Source organism: Pogona vitticeps, chromosome 1 (assembly GCF_051106095.1).
Source record: "Pogona vitticeps strain Pit_001003342236 chromosome 1, PviZW2.1, whole genome shotgun sequence".
Taxonomy (NCBI): Eukaryota; Metazoa; Chordata; class Lepidosauria; order Squamata; family Agamidae; genus Pogona; species Pogona vitticeps.
This window is the reverse complement of record NC_135783.1, coordinates 210,389,586-210,410,009: the sequence shown is the minus strand read 5'-3', so window position 1 is coordinate 210,410,009 and position 20,424 is coordinate 210,389,586. Positions and strand designations below refer to the sequence as shown.

Sequence of the window (20,424 nt, the reverse complement as noted above, 5' to 3'; positions counted from 1 at the left end):
CCATTGAAAAGACAATATTTAAAAGCTTAAAACAGTAAGCATATTTAAAAAGAATTAAAAGTATTATTTTAAACCCAATTAATTAGAGTCAATACTCAGAACCCTTTAGAGCAACAGAGCATAACAGTCCATTAAAAAACCCCTATCAGGCAGCCAATCGCTAAGGAAGAGTTTGCCTGAAGAGAAAGGTATTTGCCTTCTTGTGGAAGGACAGGAAAGATGAAGCAAGCTTGGCTTCCTGTTGTGTGTAAACTGTATGTTTATTTACATAATGTCAATGAATATGACAGCATCCGATCTGTTTTTAGATGGCAAGTTGCTTCCCAAACTTCCAGTCCATAGTGAAGGATGTCAAAAGATTGTTCCACTCTAAACCAACAAAATAAGTAATTCTTTTTTATTTTAAGGTTAGATGAATGAAGCACTGGATGATCTGATTTTAAATTGTAATCAGGTCACAAAATTAGATTTGTAGAAGTTTAAGAGCTTTATTTAAGGGGAAAAAAAGAATGTACATACGCATACAGCATTATGTTTATTAAATTAATTTGCTCTTGATCACTTAGATCACTTATTACTGCATCAGTAAAGGTCATCATTCCTCTCCAGATTAGAAATGAGGATGCTTTCTTCAACGGCAGGAACTTCGGAGCTTGCCTCTGCCGGACAGGCATTTCTGAGCTGCTGTATTCTTCTAAAAAGATGACTGGGTCTGTGTAAGCACCCGATAAATGCAGACACCGCACTGACTGCTATCACCAGAACTGATAATGTTATCAGGATTACAATTCTGCGAGTCGATACTGCAATGGGAGAAGAAGGGGGAGAGGACTTAACAGCAAATCTGGCATCAATTTATTTGAATAAAATATTGCATAGTTTTAATCAAGTGTACCTTTTACTGACTGTATTGTAATCTCAGGAAAATCTGAAAAAATAATATTCCGGAATTAATGATTCAAATTATTGAACAAGGAGTTGCTTGAAGGGTTATGCAGAGAAGACACTCTTGTGCAACCAACAAGACAAATTCCACTTTTGATGGTTATAGTTAGGCAGGATCACTAGTACCTTAACAACAACAGAGCAGTTTAAGAAATGTTTGTCATTAATTCTCAACGGTTTAGATATCTGGCTGTGAAGCCAGAGATTGAGAGTTTGATTCCCCACCGTGCCTCCAGGGAGAAGAGCCAGCCTGTGTGGCCTTGAGCAAGCGCCACAGTTCCAGGGTATCCCCAGAATAGGGTTGCCAGACGTCCGGCAAAAGGAGGACATGTCCTCCTTTTTAGCCTAAAGTCCTCCATCCGGCAGGCAAAGCTAATAACCTTTAAAATGTCCAGCTTTTGTACCTCCCCCCTGCACGCACAATGGGTATTCAAGGTAACAGGCGAGCCTGAGAGCTACATGACACACTAGGCTTGCTCTCTTCTTTTTCACATCCAGGCACATGGAAGCTGGGCTGTATGTGGAAGCTGGCCCCTGAGGGCAAATGTGAGGCACTGCTTAGACCAACATCACCACTAGCCCTTGCCTGCCTGCATTCCATGTCACACATGTATCTGAGGTGGGGGATCAGTGCTCTACCTCTGTTGCCTTCCTGCTGTCTCGATGCCTGAATGCTTGCCTGCCTTCATGTATGTGTGCATACCCACTGTTCCCCACCGCCCCTGTTGGTTCTGCCAGCCCCCCGATGTGCTTTCTGCCCTACTCCACAAGCACAGGCTGGTGCTGCTTGCACGGTGACAACGCCTGATCCAAACAGGATCCCTGTGTGGCAAGGCAGCGACAGGAAACTGAGTTCTGCCAGCCATGGCCGGAGGGTGCATGCCCTTCCTCACGCTCCTTTTCCTTCTCCTCTTGGCATTAACTTGATTTTGGGTAGTCCGAGGCTTACCTTCCCCTTTAGGTGGTGGCAGCAGGGGGGGAGCGAGCACATGATCTGAGAGACTGGGAATGATGCGAGTTCCAACCCAGCATGTCTGAAAAGCGCAGGATTCGGGGGCCAGAGGGGGAAGGGCAATTCTCTCCTGCAGAAACATATGCTTGGGGTTTTCCAAGCCCCATTATGTGGGATTCTTTTTAGATGAAGATGGGATGATACAATTGATCCCGCCACCTTCTTTATACAGATTGGCTCCGTCATCTCGCCCTGTGACTCTGGACCCAGCCTCCAAAAGTCTCGCGCTGGGTTTCATGGGCGCGACACGCCCCCGTGAGCAGGACATGGCCCCCCGCCCCCGTGCACAGAGCCCACCCCCCAACTGGTCTATGGTCCCAAAAAGGTTGGGGGCCACTGGTCTATGGTCCTCCTCTATCCTCTTTTTTGTCTTTCTATGTCCTGCTTTTTGTACCCATGTATCTGGCAACCCAACCCCAGAAGAAAGGAATAACACACAACCTGGAAAACTCTGGAAAGGGCCACCATAAGTCAGAATCGACTAGATGGCATATGATGATGATGAAGGCTTCCATTCCTCAACAAAAATACTATTGATTTTTATCATGCTACTGTGTAGAATTCTGTATATATAAAACTATTGCCACTCCAGTTCTAAACCTATTACTGTGGATAAAAAAACCTCTTGTTGATATCAGTGGGAGTACCTGGAAGTATTGTGGGAGTGGGGGAGATCCAACTAGCAAGTAATTAAGCAGAGTTTTCCTTGCTCAGCCACATAAAATTGTATTTCTGTATATACTCTGTATTGTAAAAGGGGAAGTGAGAGAATGCCCTCCCCTTCTAACATGTTCAGCTAGTGATCAAGGAAGCATGACGGAGCAATTCAATTACTGTGCCTAACCACACATCTTGTACAATCACATGCAAGTTTGCAAATTTTATTAGTTCTGAACTGTTTCACTGGGATGGTTAGGATGACAATGGCAAAAATCATCTTATGCAACTTTACATTATGCAACAACAGGAAAATTTAATTTAAATTAATCAAAAGCTTTACACACACACACACACACACACACACACACACACACACACCTACCTTTCAGGTTCCGAAGCTCCCTGGGGCTTCCTTTTGCCCCAGGTAAGTTTTTGCTTTACACACACACACACACACACACACACACACACACACACACACACACACACACACACACACACACACACACACCTACCTTTCAGGTTCCGAAGCTCCCTGGGGCTTCCTTTTGCCCCAGGTAAGTTTTTGCTTTACACACACACACACACACACACACACACACACACACACACACACACACACACACACACACACACACACACACACACACACACACACACACACACACACACACCCCTACCTTTCAGGTTCCGAAGCTCCCTGGGGCTTCCTTTTGCCCCAGGTAAGTTTTTGGGAGCCCTGGGTTGAAGGATGCCTCGAGAGCTATTGATAGCTAAATATCATCATTGGGTTGCCGGTGGATGTCCCAATCCCAATGGCAGCAATTTTTTGGCTAGTAAAAGCTCCCCCAATATCCCCAACCCCCCTCCCATTTCCTCAGGGCAAAAAGCAGCCCCAGGGAGTTACTTTATTTGTTTGTTTATTTATTTATTAGATTTCTATCCCGCCAAGGGTCTACTGTGGGCGGTTTACAAATTTAAAAACAATAAAACCCAAAACATATAAGTCCAAGATGGTGAAGTATAAGTATTTAAGATACGGCAGTTAAAATATGGCAGGAGGGAAAGCCTGCCCAAATAGCCAGTTTCAAGTTTATTCCTGAAAACACCCAGAGAGGGAGTGAGGCTGATTTCCACTGGCAAATTATTCCAAAGGCAAGGAGCCACTGCCGAGAAGGCCCTACTCCTTGTTCTTTCCTTCCGGACCTCCCTCGGCATTAGGCCCCTCAGCTGCCCGGCCTGGCTGGAACCAGTGACTCTGGCAGAGCAGAGTGGGAGGAGGCGCTCTGCCAGATATCGAGGTCCTAAACCGTTTAGGGCTTTATATGTAATTGTAAGAACTTTGAAATCAACGTGGAAACGGATGGGAAGCCAATGCAAGGCGGCCAGCGTGGGGGAAACATGTTGGTACCTTTTCACCCCAGAAAGAAGTCTGGCCGCTGCATTTTGTACCATCTGAAGTTTCCATGTCAGTCTCAAAGGCAGCCCCATGTAGAGCGCATTACAGTAGTCTAATCTTGAGACTATGAGTGCATGGACCAACGTAGTCAGCGCCCCCACATCAAGATAGGGATGCAGCTGGGCAATCCACCATAGGTGGAAATGTGCGGAACGGACCACTGATGACACCTGGGTCTCCATGGTGAGTGCCGGGTCCAGATGTACAACCAAACTGCGAACCTCACTCTTGGTGGTAAGAGTCACCCCCCCCCAAAAGGAAAGGGAGTTTCCTAGACCACTGATGCCTGGGACACCCACCCAAAGGGCCTCTGTCTTGCCTGGATTCAGCCTCAATCCATTCACCTGCATCTGTTGCTGAGCTGCCCCCAGGCAGCACTCAAGGGATGAAACAGCATCCAGTATTGTTGGAAAAAGTAGATGTAGAGCTGAGTATCATCAGTGTACTCATGACACGAAGCCCCAGATGCCCTGATGATCCCTCCCAGTGGCCTCATATAAATGTTAAACAGCATTGGGGAGATAATCAAGCCCTGCGGAACCCCACAGTTGAGGCTCCATGGGGACGAGAAACTCCAATCTGCACTCTCTGGGGGCGGTCCTCCAAGAAGGAATGGAGCTAGGCAAGAGCCTGACCACCAATTCCCAACTCGAAAAGCTTCCCCAGGAGAATACCGTGGTTGACGGTATCAAAGGCGGCTGAAATATCAAGGAGGACCAGCAGAGACATTTTGCCCCTGTTGGCCTCCCTCAGTAGGTCATCAAACAGGGCGATCAATGCTGTTTCCGTGCCGTGGCACGGCCTGAAGCCCAACTGGAATTGATCCAGGGCTTTGGTTTCATCCAGAAGAGCCTGTAGCTGATCGGCCACCACTCTCTTGACTACCTTGCTGGAAAGAAACATTGGCGACGGGCCTATAATTTATTTATTTATTTATTTATTTAATTTATATGCCGCCCACTCTACCCAGAGGTAATTACCAATATTGTCTGCCACCAAGCTCAGTTTCTTCCTAATGAGCCTAATGAGTGTCTCCTTGAGGGCAAGGGTAATCTTGCCCTCCTGGAGAGACCCATTAATTATTGCCATAGGCCGTACAGATGTTATAGGCCTGGCTGCTTTGATTAGCCAGGCCAGGCCAGGATCAAGGGAGGAGGTGGTCTGATGTCACAGACACCATGTCTGATCTCACAGACACTGAAAGTGGTTAAAATTCATTAGGCAGGATGGAGCACTGGACATCTCAGCTTGAACCACTATTTTCAAATAGGGGGTAAGATCCCAGCAGATGGCCTCCACTTAATTTTAAAAGTGGAGGATTTAAATCCTTTTGATTTTAAAAAGGCTGCAAATTGGTCAGGTGAGATGCTAGGCCAGTCACTATGACCAACTCTGGATAGATCATGAACTATACGGAAAAGTTCTGCCTGCTGGTTGTAAGCTACACTTATCCGGACAGCGAAGTAAGATCAACTAGCAGCCTTCACCTTAGATTGGTAGAGGTTAGTCGCGATCCTGAGAGCTATTTGATTATTTTCCGTTGGGTTCTGCCTCCATATGTGCTCTTCTCCTACTTCACTTCATTGATCGCAGCTCTGGATTAAACCAGGGCGAAGGGCGGTCTCTGCACCAGAGAGGGCATTTAGGTGCGATTGTGTCAACAGCCCTGGTGGCAGCGGCCAGCCAGCTAGCAACCAGAGCCTCAATAGGAGCACCAGTCAAATCGGCCAGAATCCCTCTCATGGTCTCCTGGAATCCTACAGGATCCAATAACCTTCGAGGGCGAACCATTAAAACAGCTTCTTGTGGGGGGGGGGGTGAGAGCCACTGCAAGGTTGAATTTAATTAGGCAATGATCTGACCATGACAAGGGGATAGACACTAGGTCAGTCACCATCGGAGTACACTCACTCTGCTCAGTGGAGAACACCAGGTCCAGCGTGTGGTCACCCACATGGGTAGGGCTGTTGACATGTTGGGACATGTCCAAGGAGGCCATGGTCTCCAAGAACTCAAGAGCTGGACTGGAAACCTCCGCCTCCACATGCTCATTGAAGTCATCCAGGACCAAAAGCCTTGGGGACCCCAACAGTGCCGTGGAGATTAAGTCCGCCAGCTCCGGTAAGGAAATGGCTGGGTTGTGGGAAGCGTGGTAAACCAGCAAGATCCCTATATCATCCCTGGCCCTAATTGACATGTGGAGAGCCTCTAGACCCAGCATCAGCAGAGCAGAGCACCTAGCAACCTGAAGGGTGTTTTTGTAGACAATGGCTACTCCCCCACCCCTCCCCTCCAGTCTACCCTGGTGTTGGACTGCATAACCAGGAGGGCAGGCAAGAGTAAGGGGAATGCCCCGTCAGGATGTTGTTCTTTTGGTGAAGAGGGAGTTAATTTTATATTGTAATGAAGTGCAGAGTCACAAATGTGAGGTAAAAGCCAATGTAATGACTTACAGCATGCAGGTGTAACAAAGATGATGTAATGCTTAATTGTTAAGCAAGACCAGATGGAAATGGTGAAATGTGATTGGTTGTTCTGTGTATAAATGTAAGAGAGACAGAACAGACCTTACCACTCAGCAGTAAGTCTGGTGGTCATTTACTTCTGTGTTATTGCTCTGAATGTTACTATGTCAAATGTATCTTGCCTTGTATATATGTGTAGCCATAACCAATATACTATATTATAATCACTAAGAACTCTCTCATGTTGTTTTCTCCCCACGTCTGTCTCTTACTTTGCTAAAGTTAAGTGGGAAGAATGGAAGCAGTCTGATAGGCGGCTTTGTATAACTAGTGTCCTTAAGTTTCAAGGCTTGTCTTTAAACAGAATGCTCTTGCCAAGCTTCACATTCAACCATACTCTAAGAAGTTTTCTTGAGGCCAGAGCCTCATTAAGACTCCAGAGTTTTGGCCCCATGCCAACACCCCCTTCCCTGCCCATCCATGTTTTGGTTATGCATGCCAGATCTGCATCCTCCTCCAGAATCAGATCTCGTATAATCTGGGACTTATTTGATACAGATCGGGCATTCAACAACACCAGGTTTAGAGTGGAGGGCCGGCTGAGTTGACTACCTCGAGTCTGGCAGGAGGTCACAGTGCCAGAACAGTGAACAGATTTCAAGCATCTGTTCACCATTCTTCTGGAATGGTCCTTAAAAGGAATAAACATTAATATATCGTTTCTATCAGATTGTTATTTCATGTGTTCTTCAAGATTGTACAGGAACATCCACACACCAGTCTCTTTTCTCTTGAAAATTAAGTGCTTCATAATAATTAATTATTCTCAAGTCAATTCAGAGTTATGGCAACCCTTTTCCAAGCTTTTCTAGGTAAAGAGTGATCAGGAGTGGTTCACCATTCCCTTCTTCTGGGGACAACTGTATAACCTGGCCAAGGCCACACAGGCTGGCTGTTCTCCCAGGAGGCATAGTAGGAAATTATCCCTGACCTTTCCTACCTAACGTAGCTGTACAACCTGATGAAAAACACCACCTTTTTTTAAAATGGTACAGTGGACCCTCTACTTAAGGAATTAATCCGTATTGGAATGGTGGCTGCAAGTCGAAAAGTCTTTAAGTCGAATCTCCATTGACGTACAATGCACTGAAAACCGATTAATCCCATAACCAGTGGTTTTTATTCTATTTTTATTCCATTTTGGTTTTTTTCTGGTCTGTAAGTCGATTATCTGGCTGCAAGTTGAATCTAAATTTTGCAGCCAGAGAAGTCTGTAACTCGAAAAGTCTGTAAGTCGAGCCGTCTGTGAGTCGAGGGTCCACTGTACAGTATTTGGCTGGTGCATCAGGCTTTGAAAGTCTGTTACTACGTTGGTATGTTTCACATCCCTTTTAATAAAACCTGTCAGACCTCACGTTGCAAGAAAAGGACATTATGCCCAAAGGTATATTGTGAGAAATAGTCACAATTAGAAATAGCTGGATTCAGGGAATTCTGTGAGTTGTGGTAAAGAAAAGGGGAGGGGGGAGAATATTTCCAAACGGTGGAAATATCCAGAGCTTAGAAAAACTTTCTTTTTCCTGCCCCTCCCAAAATCTCCTTAGCCAGCATGATTTCTGAACATTGTAGTCCAAATCCTAATAGCTTTTCCAAGTTCTGCAAATAGTTCATTATAATGCCCTGAGCACATTCATCTTGATTTCCATAGTGATCCCCCTCCAAAAAATATTTGGGATCACTAATCGAGTTTTTCCCCAAAAAAACATGCTGAAATTCTGAAATGTTCTGTGTCATTTGTTTTACATTCACCAAAAATCAGTGCTAATATCATTCTAATTTGAATGATCTTATATGTTTTATAGATGAGCTATGGAAAACATGTATGCAGCTATATATTCTAGAACTCAGGAAATGAATGAATTCCAGGCTCATTTTGTCTTCCCATCTGCTTGCCCCCACCCCCACTTTCTCCTCATTTCCCTTCTTTCAGTCAAACTAGATTTTAAGGGCCAGAATCCTCTGCATATAACTTATTCCATGGAAGCCAGATGATATCATCTGGCGACAGGAATATTTAATGTAAATTCATTGAAAACTTCCTGTTCCCCATCCTCCAAGCTCATGAGATATGGTATAGGTACTGTTGACCATGTGCTATACAAACAGAAGAAAAAAGTGAAATTGAAAACTTTTCTTTAGCTGTCCCAAAACAACAACAAAAAAGAAAAAGTGAGTTACATAAAGGGGAAAGCTGTTTATTGTGGACTGCAAAATTTGCTATATGTCGGATGCCCTGTGGGAACTAGCATGGAGTTACTTAAATATTTAAAGCAGCGATGACCGTCACTATGATTGATGACAACCTGAATTTTAAAAGCAGTTAACTGCATATGATCACAGAAGATCTGAAGGAGGACTATAAGAGAGAGAGGAATGAAATGGAAGTTGTAACATATTCATACCTGTATTAGTTCTACATACAAATCCTTTCTTTTCTTGGCAGGATGATAATTGCCAGGCTCCATCTGCGGTCCTCAAAGCAATGCAAACATCTCCTTTAATCTGAGCCCGTACAGGTTCTTTAATGCCCCAGTTTGTGTAATAAACTGGAGAGCCATCGAATGATACTAACGTACTGTCTATGGATAAAAATAACAAAATCAGTATATAGCCTGTGCTTCCCAAATGTCATCAATACAACCATACAGTTCTAGAGGTCCCTTTTCTTCTCAGACACCACTTATATCAGAAGCGAAAATTCATATGAGTTTCCCAGGCAGCTTCAAGGAGAAAAACACTAGATTTCTGTTGGTTCTTGTTCCAAAACCTAGTGGCCCTGGAGCTAAAAAGGTAAGGAGAAAGTCCATCTAGCTGTAATAATCTTGGAAAAATTATGGTAGGTAATAACTGGAAGCTGTGTCACAAGATGTTCTCTATCTACATCAAAGATGTTCATCTAGTATTTATGAAAAATCAACTTCTTTTGGATTTTCTCCTTTATTTTATTTTTAACTGTACAATTAATACAAGCCATGAAGAGCATTTAGGATATAGAATGTAAAATGAAAAACAAACATAGTCTTTCGTGCAAGTGCCAATGGATTTTCAGTTTGGGTGCAATGTTATCTCTTTGTATCTCTTCAAAATTATTTTCGAATCATTCCATAAGGCTATAAGCAGGGTGCAGGATAATATATCTAAATGGATCTGTTGAGTTACAACCCATTCTCTCTGATGGAGTATCTACAGGAATATCAATTAATGCAACTCTTTTCTGAAGAGGAATAATTAAAATATATTTAATATGCATTTTTAAACATGAGGCACAGAGATAAACTGTCAGCTTAACTGTTCTTATATTTTCTTCCCTATTTTATAGGAATAGGAAGAATTGTGTATTTAACCTGAAATTTGCTAGCTTACAGCAGGCTGTGCTTCCCAACCACTCCCAGACAAGGTAGCAAAAGTGACTGATAATGAGAATCAAGAAAAGTGATCAAGAAGTAAGGGTCACAGACTAAGGAGGAAGCAAAGTAATTCCTCCATCGATTACAGCATGACTGTTAAGTCAAGAACACCCAAGCATACTAACTGCTGATACAGAGAATGAGGAATAAGCCCATTACATAGAGGAAATGGAGAAAGAACAAAAAGGTCGAGGAGCCGCAATGCAACACAGTGCAAGACAGCTTATTGGTTGTGATTTATACATCAACTAGTAGATAACCAAGTTACCCCCTGAAAAGAAAAGACATGCATTTCCTTTGGACCAACCACAGATGGATAGATTTGGTTGATGCTTTCTCCCCTCTCCAGAAGAACATAATGAGAGCCATGGTGGATTAGCAACAAGCCTATTTAGTCCAGTCTGTACCTCCCAGTAGCTACCAGATGCCTTGCCAACAGAAAGTCTGTAAGAAGGACACAAGGACAATTGCAGCCTCCATGCTCTCCAGCAACACTGACAGATATTTTGCAAAGGTTACTCAAAACAGTACTCTGCCACCATCAGAAATACCCAGTGATAGACTTTTCCTCCATGAATTTGAAAAGCTGTTCAATTTGTTGACCATCACTACTTCTTATAATACTTACTGCCAGTGAGAAACCTGACATTCAACCAAATCATTTCAACCAAGGATGTTAAAGTATATAGTTCTTCCAGAATAAATGTATTTTCACCTTCATCTTTAATAGTTAGAAGATTGGAACCTGAAAATGAACATGTACCAGATCGGTTTATTGAGTATTCCTGTGTGGAAGAGAAGGTGCAAATAACTCAAGATTTTAGACCCAGATGTAGTTATTAGAATTTTGATCATGTTTTGATTAATTTTATAAAGAAAAAGATAACAATCTGTCTCGATCACATTGCTTATTTATTTAGTTATTGCATTTCTATACTGCCCCATGGCAGATGGTGGTTCAGAAACTGAAGCTAAAACTACCAAATATAAACACGTAATAAAACATAATGTGAAATCTGGTGAAACTAGCAGAAGAGGGCAATAGGCATGTAAAGATTTAAAAGCACATATTTAAAACTGAAAGGCTAGAAATAAGTTTTCACAACACAGGCACCACCATTGAAAAAGCCCTCTCTCAATTAATAATGGATCTATTAAGCCAGTGATGCATCATTTGTAGCAACTTCCTGTTCATCTCAGGCCTAATTCAAGGTCCCTGTTTTCCACATTAATAGCTGAGAACCAAGGTATGTAAAGGATAAGTTGTTTTAGATGGGCTTACTTAGACCCTACATTTCCCAGCCAAATGCAGTGAGTAGTCACTAGGAAAGGACCTTCCAATGGCAGAACTTTGACTCATTGTTATTCAACTCTGAAAGAGTTTCCTCTAACTGGGAGTAGGTGTTATGGCTGTATTATGTCCGTGCTTTGCTAACTGCATTGGCTTGCAGATTGTTTCTAGTTCAAAGAGTTGGTTTTGGTCTTCAAAGCCGCTTAGGGTCTTTGAATGACCACCTGTCTTCATATGTACCTACCTATACATTACAGGATTCTCATTGTGGAGCATCTTCCAGATCTCCCCATCGTCTGAGGAGAGATGAGTGGCCAGCAGAACTTTTCAGTTATGCCAAACTAGTGGTGGAATGCTCTCCTCAAAGGTTACTTCAGGTCCCTAATTTATTAATGTTCTCCTAGCTTTTGAATCTTGCTGATCACATTATTCTATTTATAATATTGTAGCTTTTAGCTTGCTTTTTTTTTGTATTTTTTAAGGTTTTTAAAAAATTCTTGTTCTCATTTACTTTGGGAACATGACTGAACATTGGTATTAAACCCACTTGTAATAAAGACATGAATGAGTGAATGTTTCTGTTTGTTACATTTTAACTGCCTATAGGTAGAGTCCTGTTAACTTACACAACTGAAAAAATTGGCAATTACACAATACATCTCAGCCCCCAGCAGCCTTTCTGCCAGTCTAATGTATTGATTGTGCAACTGTGACCAGTTCACAAAAGACAGCTCAAAGAAGGAGAACATTTGGAGCAATTTCTTTTACTTCTGTGGTATTTGTTACCAGGATTCTGACCTTCCTTTCTTCCTGCACCATGTAAACCATACTGATAATTTGTCTGAAGAACAGGGCATTCCCAGTCCGTAAGCTAAATATCTTATAACCTCTTGCCATGGGCCATGATGAATGGGCCTGATGGAAATTGTAATCCAAAACATGTGAATGAGATCAGGTTGCCCACTCCATTTGGAAATCCCAGGACTTTGATCATCAATTCTGCTGGCTGCAAAGAAAGTGCTCATGGTAAATCAAACCAGAGACAATTTATGTTACTCCAAACATAACAAGCAGAAGAGATGATCAGTTTACTTCCCTGGAGAAGAGAATGCACCAACTTTCCAACCAATATACTTGAATCAAAACAACCAACCTATGCATGCTGTACTGAAGTGACAAAATACACATTTTTGTTCAGCAAGGCTAGAAAGTGTTTTTTTTTCTTTTTTGAGAAAGAAGGGGGGAAAAGCCTCAGGCTCATATCCAAATTTTAGAATTTGCTGTTACATGTAAACTGCACTTTGCTTTAAAAAAAAACACCATCAGAGTACTTTTAATTATTCATCCATATTAATGTACAAAATGGCCACAGTCCCAAACTTTTGGCAAAATGGACCTGTATCTAGCTTTCTTTCGATTGCATCCATTATGTCCCAGACCATCAAAAATGGACCATTTTCTTTTTTGGTAATAACCAGCCTTCAACTCTGAAAATAATTTTAGAAATGAAAGCACATAAAAAGTTTTGCCAATATGTACAATTAGCAGGTGATTACCTTGCTTTTGGCAAAATTCAAATGCTTCGTTAAAATTTAAGTTCTTAAGAACTGTGGAAAAGCTGTAGCAGCTACTTTCAAATTTTATCCAGGGGACAATCTTTTCACCACATAATCCCTTATTTTCTGTGGTTTTCCATTCTGTGAGGGAAGGAATAATTCAGCCATTAAGACAAAGAATCCAGAATTCATTTTCTAAAGATTCCACAAATTTTATATTAGCTTGCTGAGACTATGATATTATATGATACCCCTGTCACACTCAGGAGGTTCAGAAAGGACATTATGCCTTAGCCAAATTAACAAAATTTTAAAAGATATGGGGCAACTCTGCTTTTAGTTTTTATTTTGCTTGCTTATGAAACCTTCTTCAACAACCTTAAGATACTGCAGGCCCATATTACAGCCTACACTCTACTTCCATCACATTATTTTTGCTTGGCAGTCTTCATGCTACTATTTTGCTACAAAGCAAATTGCACCAAACATAAAAATATAATAAGAGTTGTATTAGATCAGACCAAAGGCTTATCTGTTCCAGCAATCTGTTCCCACAGAGACCAAACAGATGCGTATGAGTAACTCACAAGCACAACAAAAACACCCCAGCAACTGCTTTTTAGAAACTAGTGGTTCTGATACTGGAGGTAATATAGAGCCACCATGACTAATAGCCATTTATAGGCTTATCCTCCATGAATTTTTCTAATCTCCCTCCTAAAGCTATCCCTAATGGCTTCCAACACTGTATCATTTGTATTTTGGGATAACAGTTTCAAAACATCTCATCTGTACAGGCAGATAGCCCACTTCTTTCTTTTAGGCAGAAACGCTATTGCAGATTTTGAGTATGTACAATATAGCTGAAATACATCATAGCATACAGCATTCAAACAAGACAATTACATCCTTACAACTTCTGCTTTGAGAAAGACAATGAAAGATTGGGATGGTCTATTTGCTGGGCGTGTCTTTTAATGTAACAGCTGACTGGGTGAAATGTGACAAATTGTTTTGTTCAAAAGTCTCTTACTAGTTGAAATCCTGTTGCTTAGCCTTGTTAGTTGCAATAACAAGAAGGCCATTAAACCAAGGCAACTTATGGAGGAGCTGATTCACCAAATCCCCAACGGGCCTACTGTGGCCGAGACTTACTATGCTAAGCAACAGGATTTCAGTTGCCTTCAATGGAAGTCAAACTGGAAACACACACACTGGAGGTCCTGCCAAAATGGGCTCTGAACAGGCATAGGAAACAAATATATGTGGGTGACAAGCCTCAGTCAGGATTTAGAAAAACCGGTTTCTTTAATGCATTTATAGGGAAGCAGCTAGCTTTGTGCCCCTCCCCTGTGGCTTTCTTCAGTGTGATAACCGATGAGTCCAATGAGTTTATGAGCACTTAACATTTACAGTATAGGCCTGCAAGCAGAGCCCATCTGTGAACAGAAATCTCCTCCTTTTCAGACCTGTTGGTCATTGCATGAAGAACTCTAAGTGCACTGACAAAACTGGATTTTCTAGTGCCTGAATAGGGATACAGAGGTTATAGTGAAATACAACAAACTTACTAGGTGAAATGTGGCAAACTGCCCCATTCAGAAGTCTCTCACAGCCAGTACTTCTCCAATTGCCCTTAGTATCGATATAAACACATCCTCCTGAAGTTTCGGATTCCTCATCTCCCCAGAATGTAAGGAAAGGCTTGGTGCCATCAGACCACTCAAAATTAAGACCATTCTGCCAAAATACGTTTTTGATTAGTTTTTCCAGCAACCACAAGAAGATTATGAAACTACCTATCCTCAGAAGTCCACTTGGTCCCTTCTATCCTTCCATTCCACAAAAACGCAAGAAAGGCCAAGCATTTAACCTGCTGGATAGAATTTGAGCAATCAAACGTGCAAAATTAAGCCTCTGTTAATACAATCACACACAAGATAGCTTTCAAGATACACAGGTGAGAAAAAGCTTATGCTAGGACAAAAAGCTTTACTATTGAATGCAGCGCTGCTTCTAAAGCCGTGAGCCGACAATGCAGATGCGGAACCAAGGATTGAAGAGATGTCATGACTAGACATGGGGATGAATTAAAAAATGGATCGCGATATTCATCAGAAATCACTAATTTCTTCAATATTTGTCCCTTCATATTTGTGGGTTCCAGAGACCCAGATGAATAAGGGATGAATATTTCCCCATTTTTATTTGTCCTCCATACAAAGAGAAATCCTATGGCTTTCCCATTCTGCCTACTGGCCTGCCGATCAGCTGATTGGCGGGCCGATAGGCAGCCACCCACCCCCACAGCCTACCCCCGCCCCTTCCTCTCCCTACCTTAGCTGCCGCCCCCGCCATGTCACACCCCCCACACCGTCCCACTGTAATCACCACCACTGCCATCTCCAGCAGGCCTCCACGGCCATGGCCTGTAGAAAGGGACACTGGCTGCCCTTTGCAAAGATGTTGGCTGAGGCTTCATTTAGGGTAGGGAAGCTGCAGTTGCCATCTTTGCAAAGGGCAGCCTGGATTCTCTTGGCCTGTCTTAAGGGAGTTCAGGCTGCCCTTTGCAAAGATGGCAACTGCAGCTTCCCTACCCTAAATGAAGCTATAGTCGCCATCTTTGCAAAGGGCAGCCAGTGTCCCTTTCTACAGGCCATGGCTGCGGAGGCCAGCTGGAGATGGCAGCGATGGTGGAGACGGTGATTAGGTGGGGGTGTCGTGGGAGGCATTGGTGGGACAGGGTGGTTTTTTAAATTAACCCCCCATGAACTGACGAATACCTTTGTGCTTCGTCGGTTCACAGGGGCAGCTTCGTGCTTCATGAGTTGTCAGCTTTTGACAACTCACAAAGCAGGACAACTCACCAAAATGGTGAGTCTTCCCCATCTCTAGTCATGATACAAGAGTAGAATGAATGTCAACAGGATCTTTTTAGTCCAAATAATCAGCTCCTTGTAATTGCCCCTCTGAACTCTGGGCTCCATAATAACACAGTTCATTACAACTCTTTGTTTCTGGCCATGTCCCTTTGTGAGGAGGCTTTTTCTATTGTACGTTTTCTGCATTTAACAGTGATTCTAGCATTACATTATAGAATTCTAGATCAGGTCAATTTAAGAATATTTGGTACAAACTGACAATGTGGACCTGTCAAGTACAGTCTATTTTTTCTTCTTATTATTCCAATGATCTATATAAGAACACCAGGGCAGAGAGTGGAGTGGGTTAGTGAAGACTGTCTTCCCACTTTTCTACCCCTGGGAATGTTTTGATCAGAACTTGCTTGAGGACATTTCTATTGGCTGGAATAAAAAAACTCTGGATTCAACCTGTAATTGTGTACTCCTGCTGCTTCCCAATTCCACATTCATTTCAGTTGTCTAAACTGAAAAAAATGTTGAAATCAATAGCTGCTTTGATATAAAAACATACACATTCACTTCAGATCCTGACAAGTTAGGTTTCAACACACCTGCCAAGCAATATCAAAGAGGCAATTTTAAATACCCACATTTGAAGTGAACAATCCAATCCAGTGAGCATAGCCCAGCCGATTTACAATTACAGTGAGAAAGGCCTGGTGAAAATGGTTCATAATGCTGACCAATTCAGCCCCCTTCTCCTTGCATGATTCTGAAGCCATATACCAAGTCATATTGCCACTGATCAAAATGTATGTCCTGTTTGCATATTCCAAGGTATTTGGTATGGGGTACATCAGTGAAGGGTCTATAACACGTGTAGATGTATCTGTGGCAAGAAAAAAAACCCAAAGCATCAAAAGTCACTGGAAAAGTCCTTAAAATATTTTCTTGTTTCCCATCTACTTTTAATAAATTAGAACTTTTCGAACACAATCTTCTCAAAGAGTAATACCAAATCAAAGTGTCACTTATGATTTATGAAACTCCGTATGACTTGGTCCAAGATTATTTGCATGGTGGAATTCTTCCTTATAACCCTATTGAGGGGTTAAGAAGAGATTTAGCGGACACCCTTCTCTTTGTCCTATCACCCCTGATGGAGATGCAAGGGAAAGATGCTTTCTTAGTGGCTAGTTTAGGCTCTGGACCCTTCTGTAAAGATACGCTTGATTGATACCCTCTGTTTTCTTTGTACCAGCAGGAAAATCTCTTTAGCCCAAACAGTTCCTTGGCATTCAAGATGGGTTACAGTGGAAAAACAAATGCTGGTTTTCTTTTACTGATGTACTTTCAGTTTAGCCCTTAAACAACTGTCTTTATATTTTATCGGTATCCATTTTTATTCACATTTTACTATTATGAGCTGCCTTGAGTGATATTTTTGGCAGAACGTCCGCCTATAGATGCAATGAATGTAATAAAATAAATGAATAAATAGGTGACGGTAGTAGAACGACAAGAGGCTCCCCATTCCTTTATATAACATTGCTGATTTACATGAAGACCATGGTATGTAATTTTCGGAGAAAATTACCATAGAGAAAATTGTCATAGAGATTTTGAATCATAGCTAAACTGTAGCACAAAGGGAAACTTTTATACTTTTGCATTTGCACTAACTCTTGTTCTTCCCTACACACTTCAGCCTGCAACAGGCCATCACAGAACTTGGCTGCTAAATGCTATTGAGAATCTAAATCCAAAACATAATCTTATGTTGAATTTGTGCAAATGCACCCTTAGAATGTACATTTCCAATAGGAGCCAATTCCAGTACCAACACTCTCCAGGCAGCAAAACTTTTGAGTATCTCTCTGCTACAGCTACTACTAGTAGTGCCCAAATAAGGAGAAGAGTTTCCTCTGCTCTAAGTTGCCAGATGCTGTACAAAAAAGGAGGAGAAACAGAAAAGCTCACACAATGAAGCTTGAAGCCCATCTCAGCAAGCACAAATGCCTTGCTCCAAAGCTTCCACCAAGGGTGGCATATTTCCTATTTCATTTCAAGAAAGAGATCAGAGAGATACATCAAACTGCAAAAGGATGGTGGAGGTACATGTTTGTTCCACTGTGGCTCTGGCAGCGATTGGCATTTCTTAAATGACCCAAATTGCTTTACTAAAATTAACAGAGAAACATGTGACTCAGATGGTATCCTAAAATAGCATGTGCCTTTCTTTCCTTTAAAATAACTCACTGGGAACGAATAAAGTGCAAAAAAAAAGGCATATGAGCAAAAAATGAGACAACCTTTTTTTTTTGGCTGGACCTCTTACTCCCCAACTGGTTTAAATCAAACCTTGTACACCTGCAACATTGAGAGTAAGCTAGCGCTTAGCAGTTGAAGGCCCCATGGCTATATCTGTTTCCCTCAAAAGTAACTCCACTCCAATATAACATACAGAAACTAGAGAAGGATGCAACATAAGGATATTGCTGTTGAGTGGTTATGACAATCCTACTTGCTATAGTAGTTTACCTGTCTTTCCTCAGTCTGGCCCAGCTGCAATGCAATTGTTAACCAAGCCTCTAAGTACTAAGGGCAGGGAACATGTTAATTCTGCATTCTGTTCTGTGCTAGGTATAACACTGACACTAAATAGTAACGTAAGTTCTATACCACATGACTTGGAAAGACCTTCATTGTGAAAAAAAAGGAATGGAACATAAATGTTTTAAACAAACAAACAAAATAATGCTACACACTTTCTAGAAAATTTGTTCCAATTTTTTGTGCATATTTAGCAAATCTCCTGCAAAATGAGCTCGTCTATTCCATCCTCCTAACACTGTAATAGGGCGTTATATAATTTTCAAAATTTGAAAATTTGTTAACATTTTCATTCCTAATTCATGTGTTGCATCAGGAGTAATGATAAGAACTTTAGACTGAAAATGTTTTCCCTAAAGGCTCTTCAACAGGAGGCAAAAATTCTTCTCTCATTTTCCATCTTGTCCTCAAAGAGGATTGTGGTTTAGTAAGATTTGTGTCCAAACTGCACTTTTAAAAATCACTTTTCTGGAAATGTCTTCTCCCTTAAGAAAATACTTTAGAAATTATTTTTTAAAAAACAATTTTCTGCTGGTGTTTCTTTTCTAGAGTTTTAAAAACTGTGTGTCAGTGTTTTTCGTATTTAATTGAAACCTAATTAAAATCTTCCGACTGGGGACTCTTTCACTGTAGAAACAGACATCCACCCACTTCTCTGAGAACCACTATTTCTCCTTTTAGAATATATATATATATTTCAAAACCTGATTCCCTGATGCAACTTTCTCACTGGATGGTGACTTGTGTTTTTTTGTGTGGTGGTGGTAAGCACCTTACTGAAAAATCGAACTGATCACTTCTGGTTGAGAAACTCTGACCATAGAAATGAACACTGGGAGCATAATGGTGCTAAACCTCCAGGAAGGAAAACAAAGTAAGAAAAAACAATGCTTTGTAGGAGGGACACAAAAAGGATGGAAAGTCTTTATTCCCCCCCCCCACTGTCACTGTACTGAACAAAACAAGGCAAACATCATGTCAATGGCCCTAATCCTCTAGGCAAGGCAAGAATATGACACTTAGCAAGGAAAAAGGATGGGCAACTTTGTGTTGCTAGGGTATACAGGGAAGGCTCTAAGTGTGCCTATGGAGCAAACCTTCCGTTGCATTCCATTTGCTCTGAAAATATAGTGTTGAAGCAGAGCTCCTTTCATTCACTGAAACCCAACAAAGCTTTACAGATAGGAATATTGATGAAATGGGCCAGTGACATATATGGGCTAAATATATCAGAGAGATATACTAAAACTTAAAGTCATATTTCTTTCCTTCTTTTGCAGTATGAAAGAAAGCAAACACAGTTCTCTACCTTGTGCTTTCTGGCAGATAAAACCGTAGCGTTCTTCACAATTTTCCAGGTACCATTTCCCCACTGAACTAAAACTAGGATTGTTTAATATCAATGTGCACAGTGAAACGTTTTCCTGAGTATCAATGCCGTAATCATGTTGATTCTGAAATAAATATATTATAGTGGAAATCAGTAATGCAAGACCTTTAGAACTCCTTTATCTATGCAAATGATAATAAAAGAAAATACTTAAAGGGAATTGAGAACTGCAACACAATGTCTTCAGTTCCCTAATATATTCCACTCCACTCCCCACAAGTTTTCAGTTTTTTTCACCCTGTCAGTCCGAAATCTGTGGTCACTGCATACACTCAGTCCCCATTGTGCTGTTTTGAGATTTTTCCTTCTGTTAGCGTAAGGGTGGGCAACGTGAAGCCCACAGGCTGCATGTGATCCACAGAACAGCCCCAAGACTGCCAGAATTTTTTAAACAGTTGTCCAAAACCAGGAATACTGCTTTCCTATGACCACTGCAGCCCTGGGATATTTTCCAGATCAGTTTTAAGAAGTGTTGTTAAAAGTTAAAAAGTTGGGTTTAGGATTTTTATTTCCTTTTCAAAAATGCACTAAAAGGCAGATAATTTATCTTAACGGCTCAAGAAAGCCGCCCATCTCTTGCTGTACAGTACTTTCTTTACTTCCTCCTTCCCTAATCAGATACAGTCTGTTCACTTCCTTTCTTTAGGTTTCACTGCTTAGGTTTGTCTGGGTATCAGAGGCTCACAGAACTGAGATTCTCTG

The 20,424-nt window shown here is 41.6% G+C and overlaps 1 protein-coding gene across 4 annotated transcripts in view; it reads right to left on the bottom strand.

Moving 5' to 3' along the window:
- Positions 1-468: 468 nt before the first annotated feature.
- The window catches only part of PLA2R1 (phospholipase A2 receptor 1), a 67,922-nt gene continuing 47,966 nt past the window's right edge, over positions 469-20,424 (bottom strand). For 3 of the 4 annotated variants that reach the window (XR_013536676.1, XM_020798336.3, XM_072982452.2), the window contains exons 23-30: positions 19,642-19,786; positions 16,370-16,608; positions 14,427-14,595; positions 12,856-12,996; positions 10,637-10,753; positions 9,004-9,180; positions 896-928; positions 469-803 (exon numbers count right to left, since the gene is read on the bottom strand). Coding sequence is in view for 3 of the 4 variants with exons in the window: in XM_020798336.3 (XP_020653995.3) it covers positions 583-803; positions 896-928; positions 9,004-9,180; positions 10,637-10,753; positions 12,856-12,996; positions 14,427-14,595; positions 16,370-16,608; positions 19,642-19,786 (1,242 nt within the window). In the remaining variant the exon portion in view is untranslated. Of the gene's footprint in view, positions 804-895; positions 929-9,003; positions 9,181-10,636; positions 10,754-12,855; positions 12,997-14,426; positions 14,596-16,369; positions 16,609-19,641; positions 19,787-20,424 lie in introns of those variants that run through there. The other variant, XM_078376117.1, reaches the window with a different exon arrangement.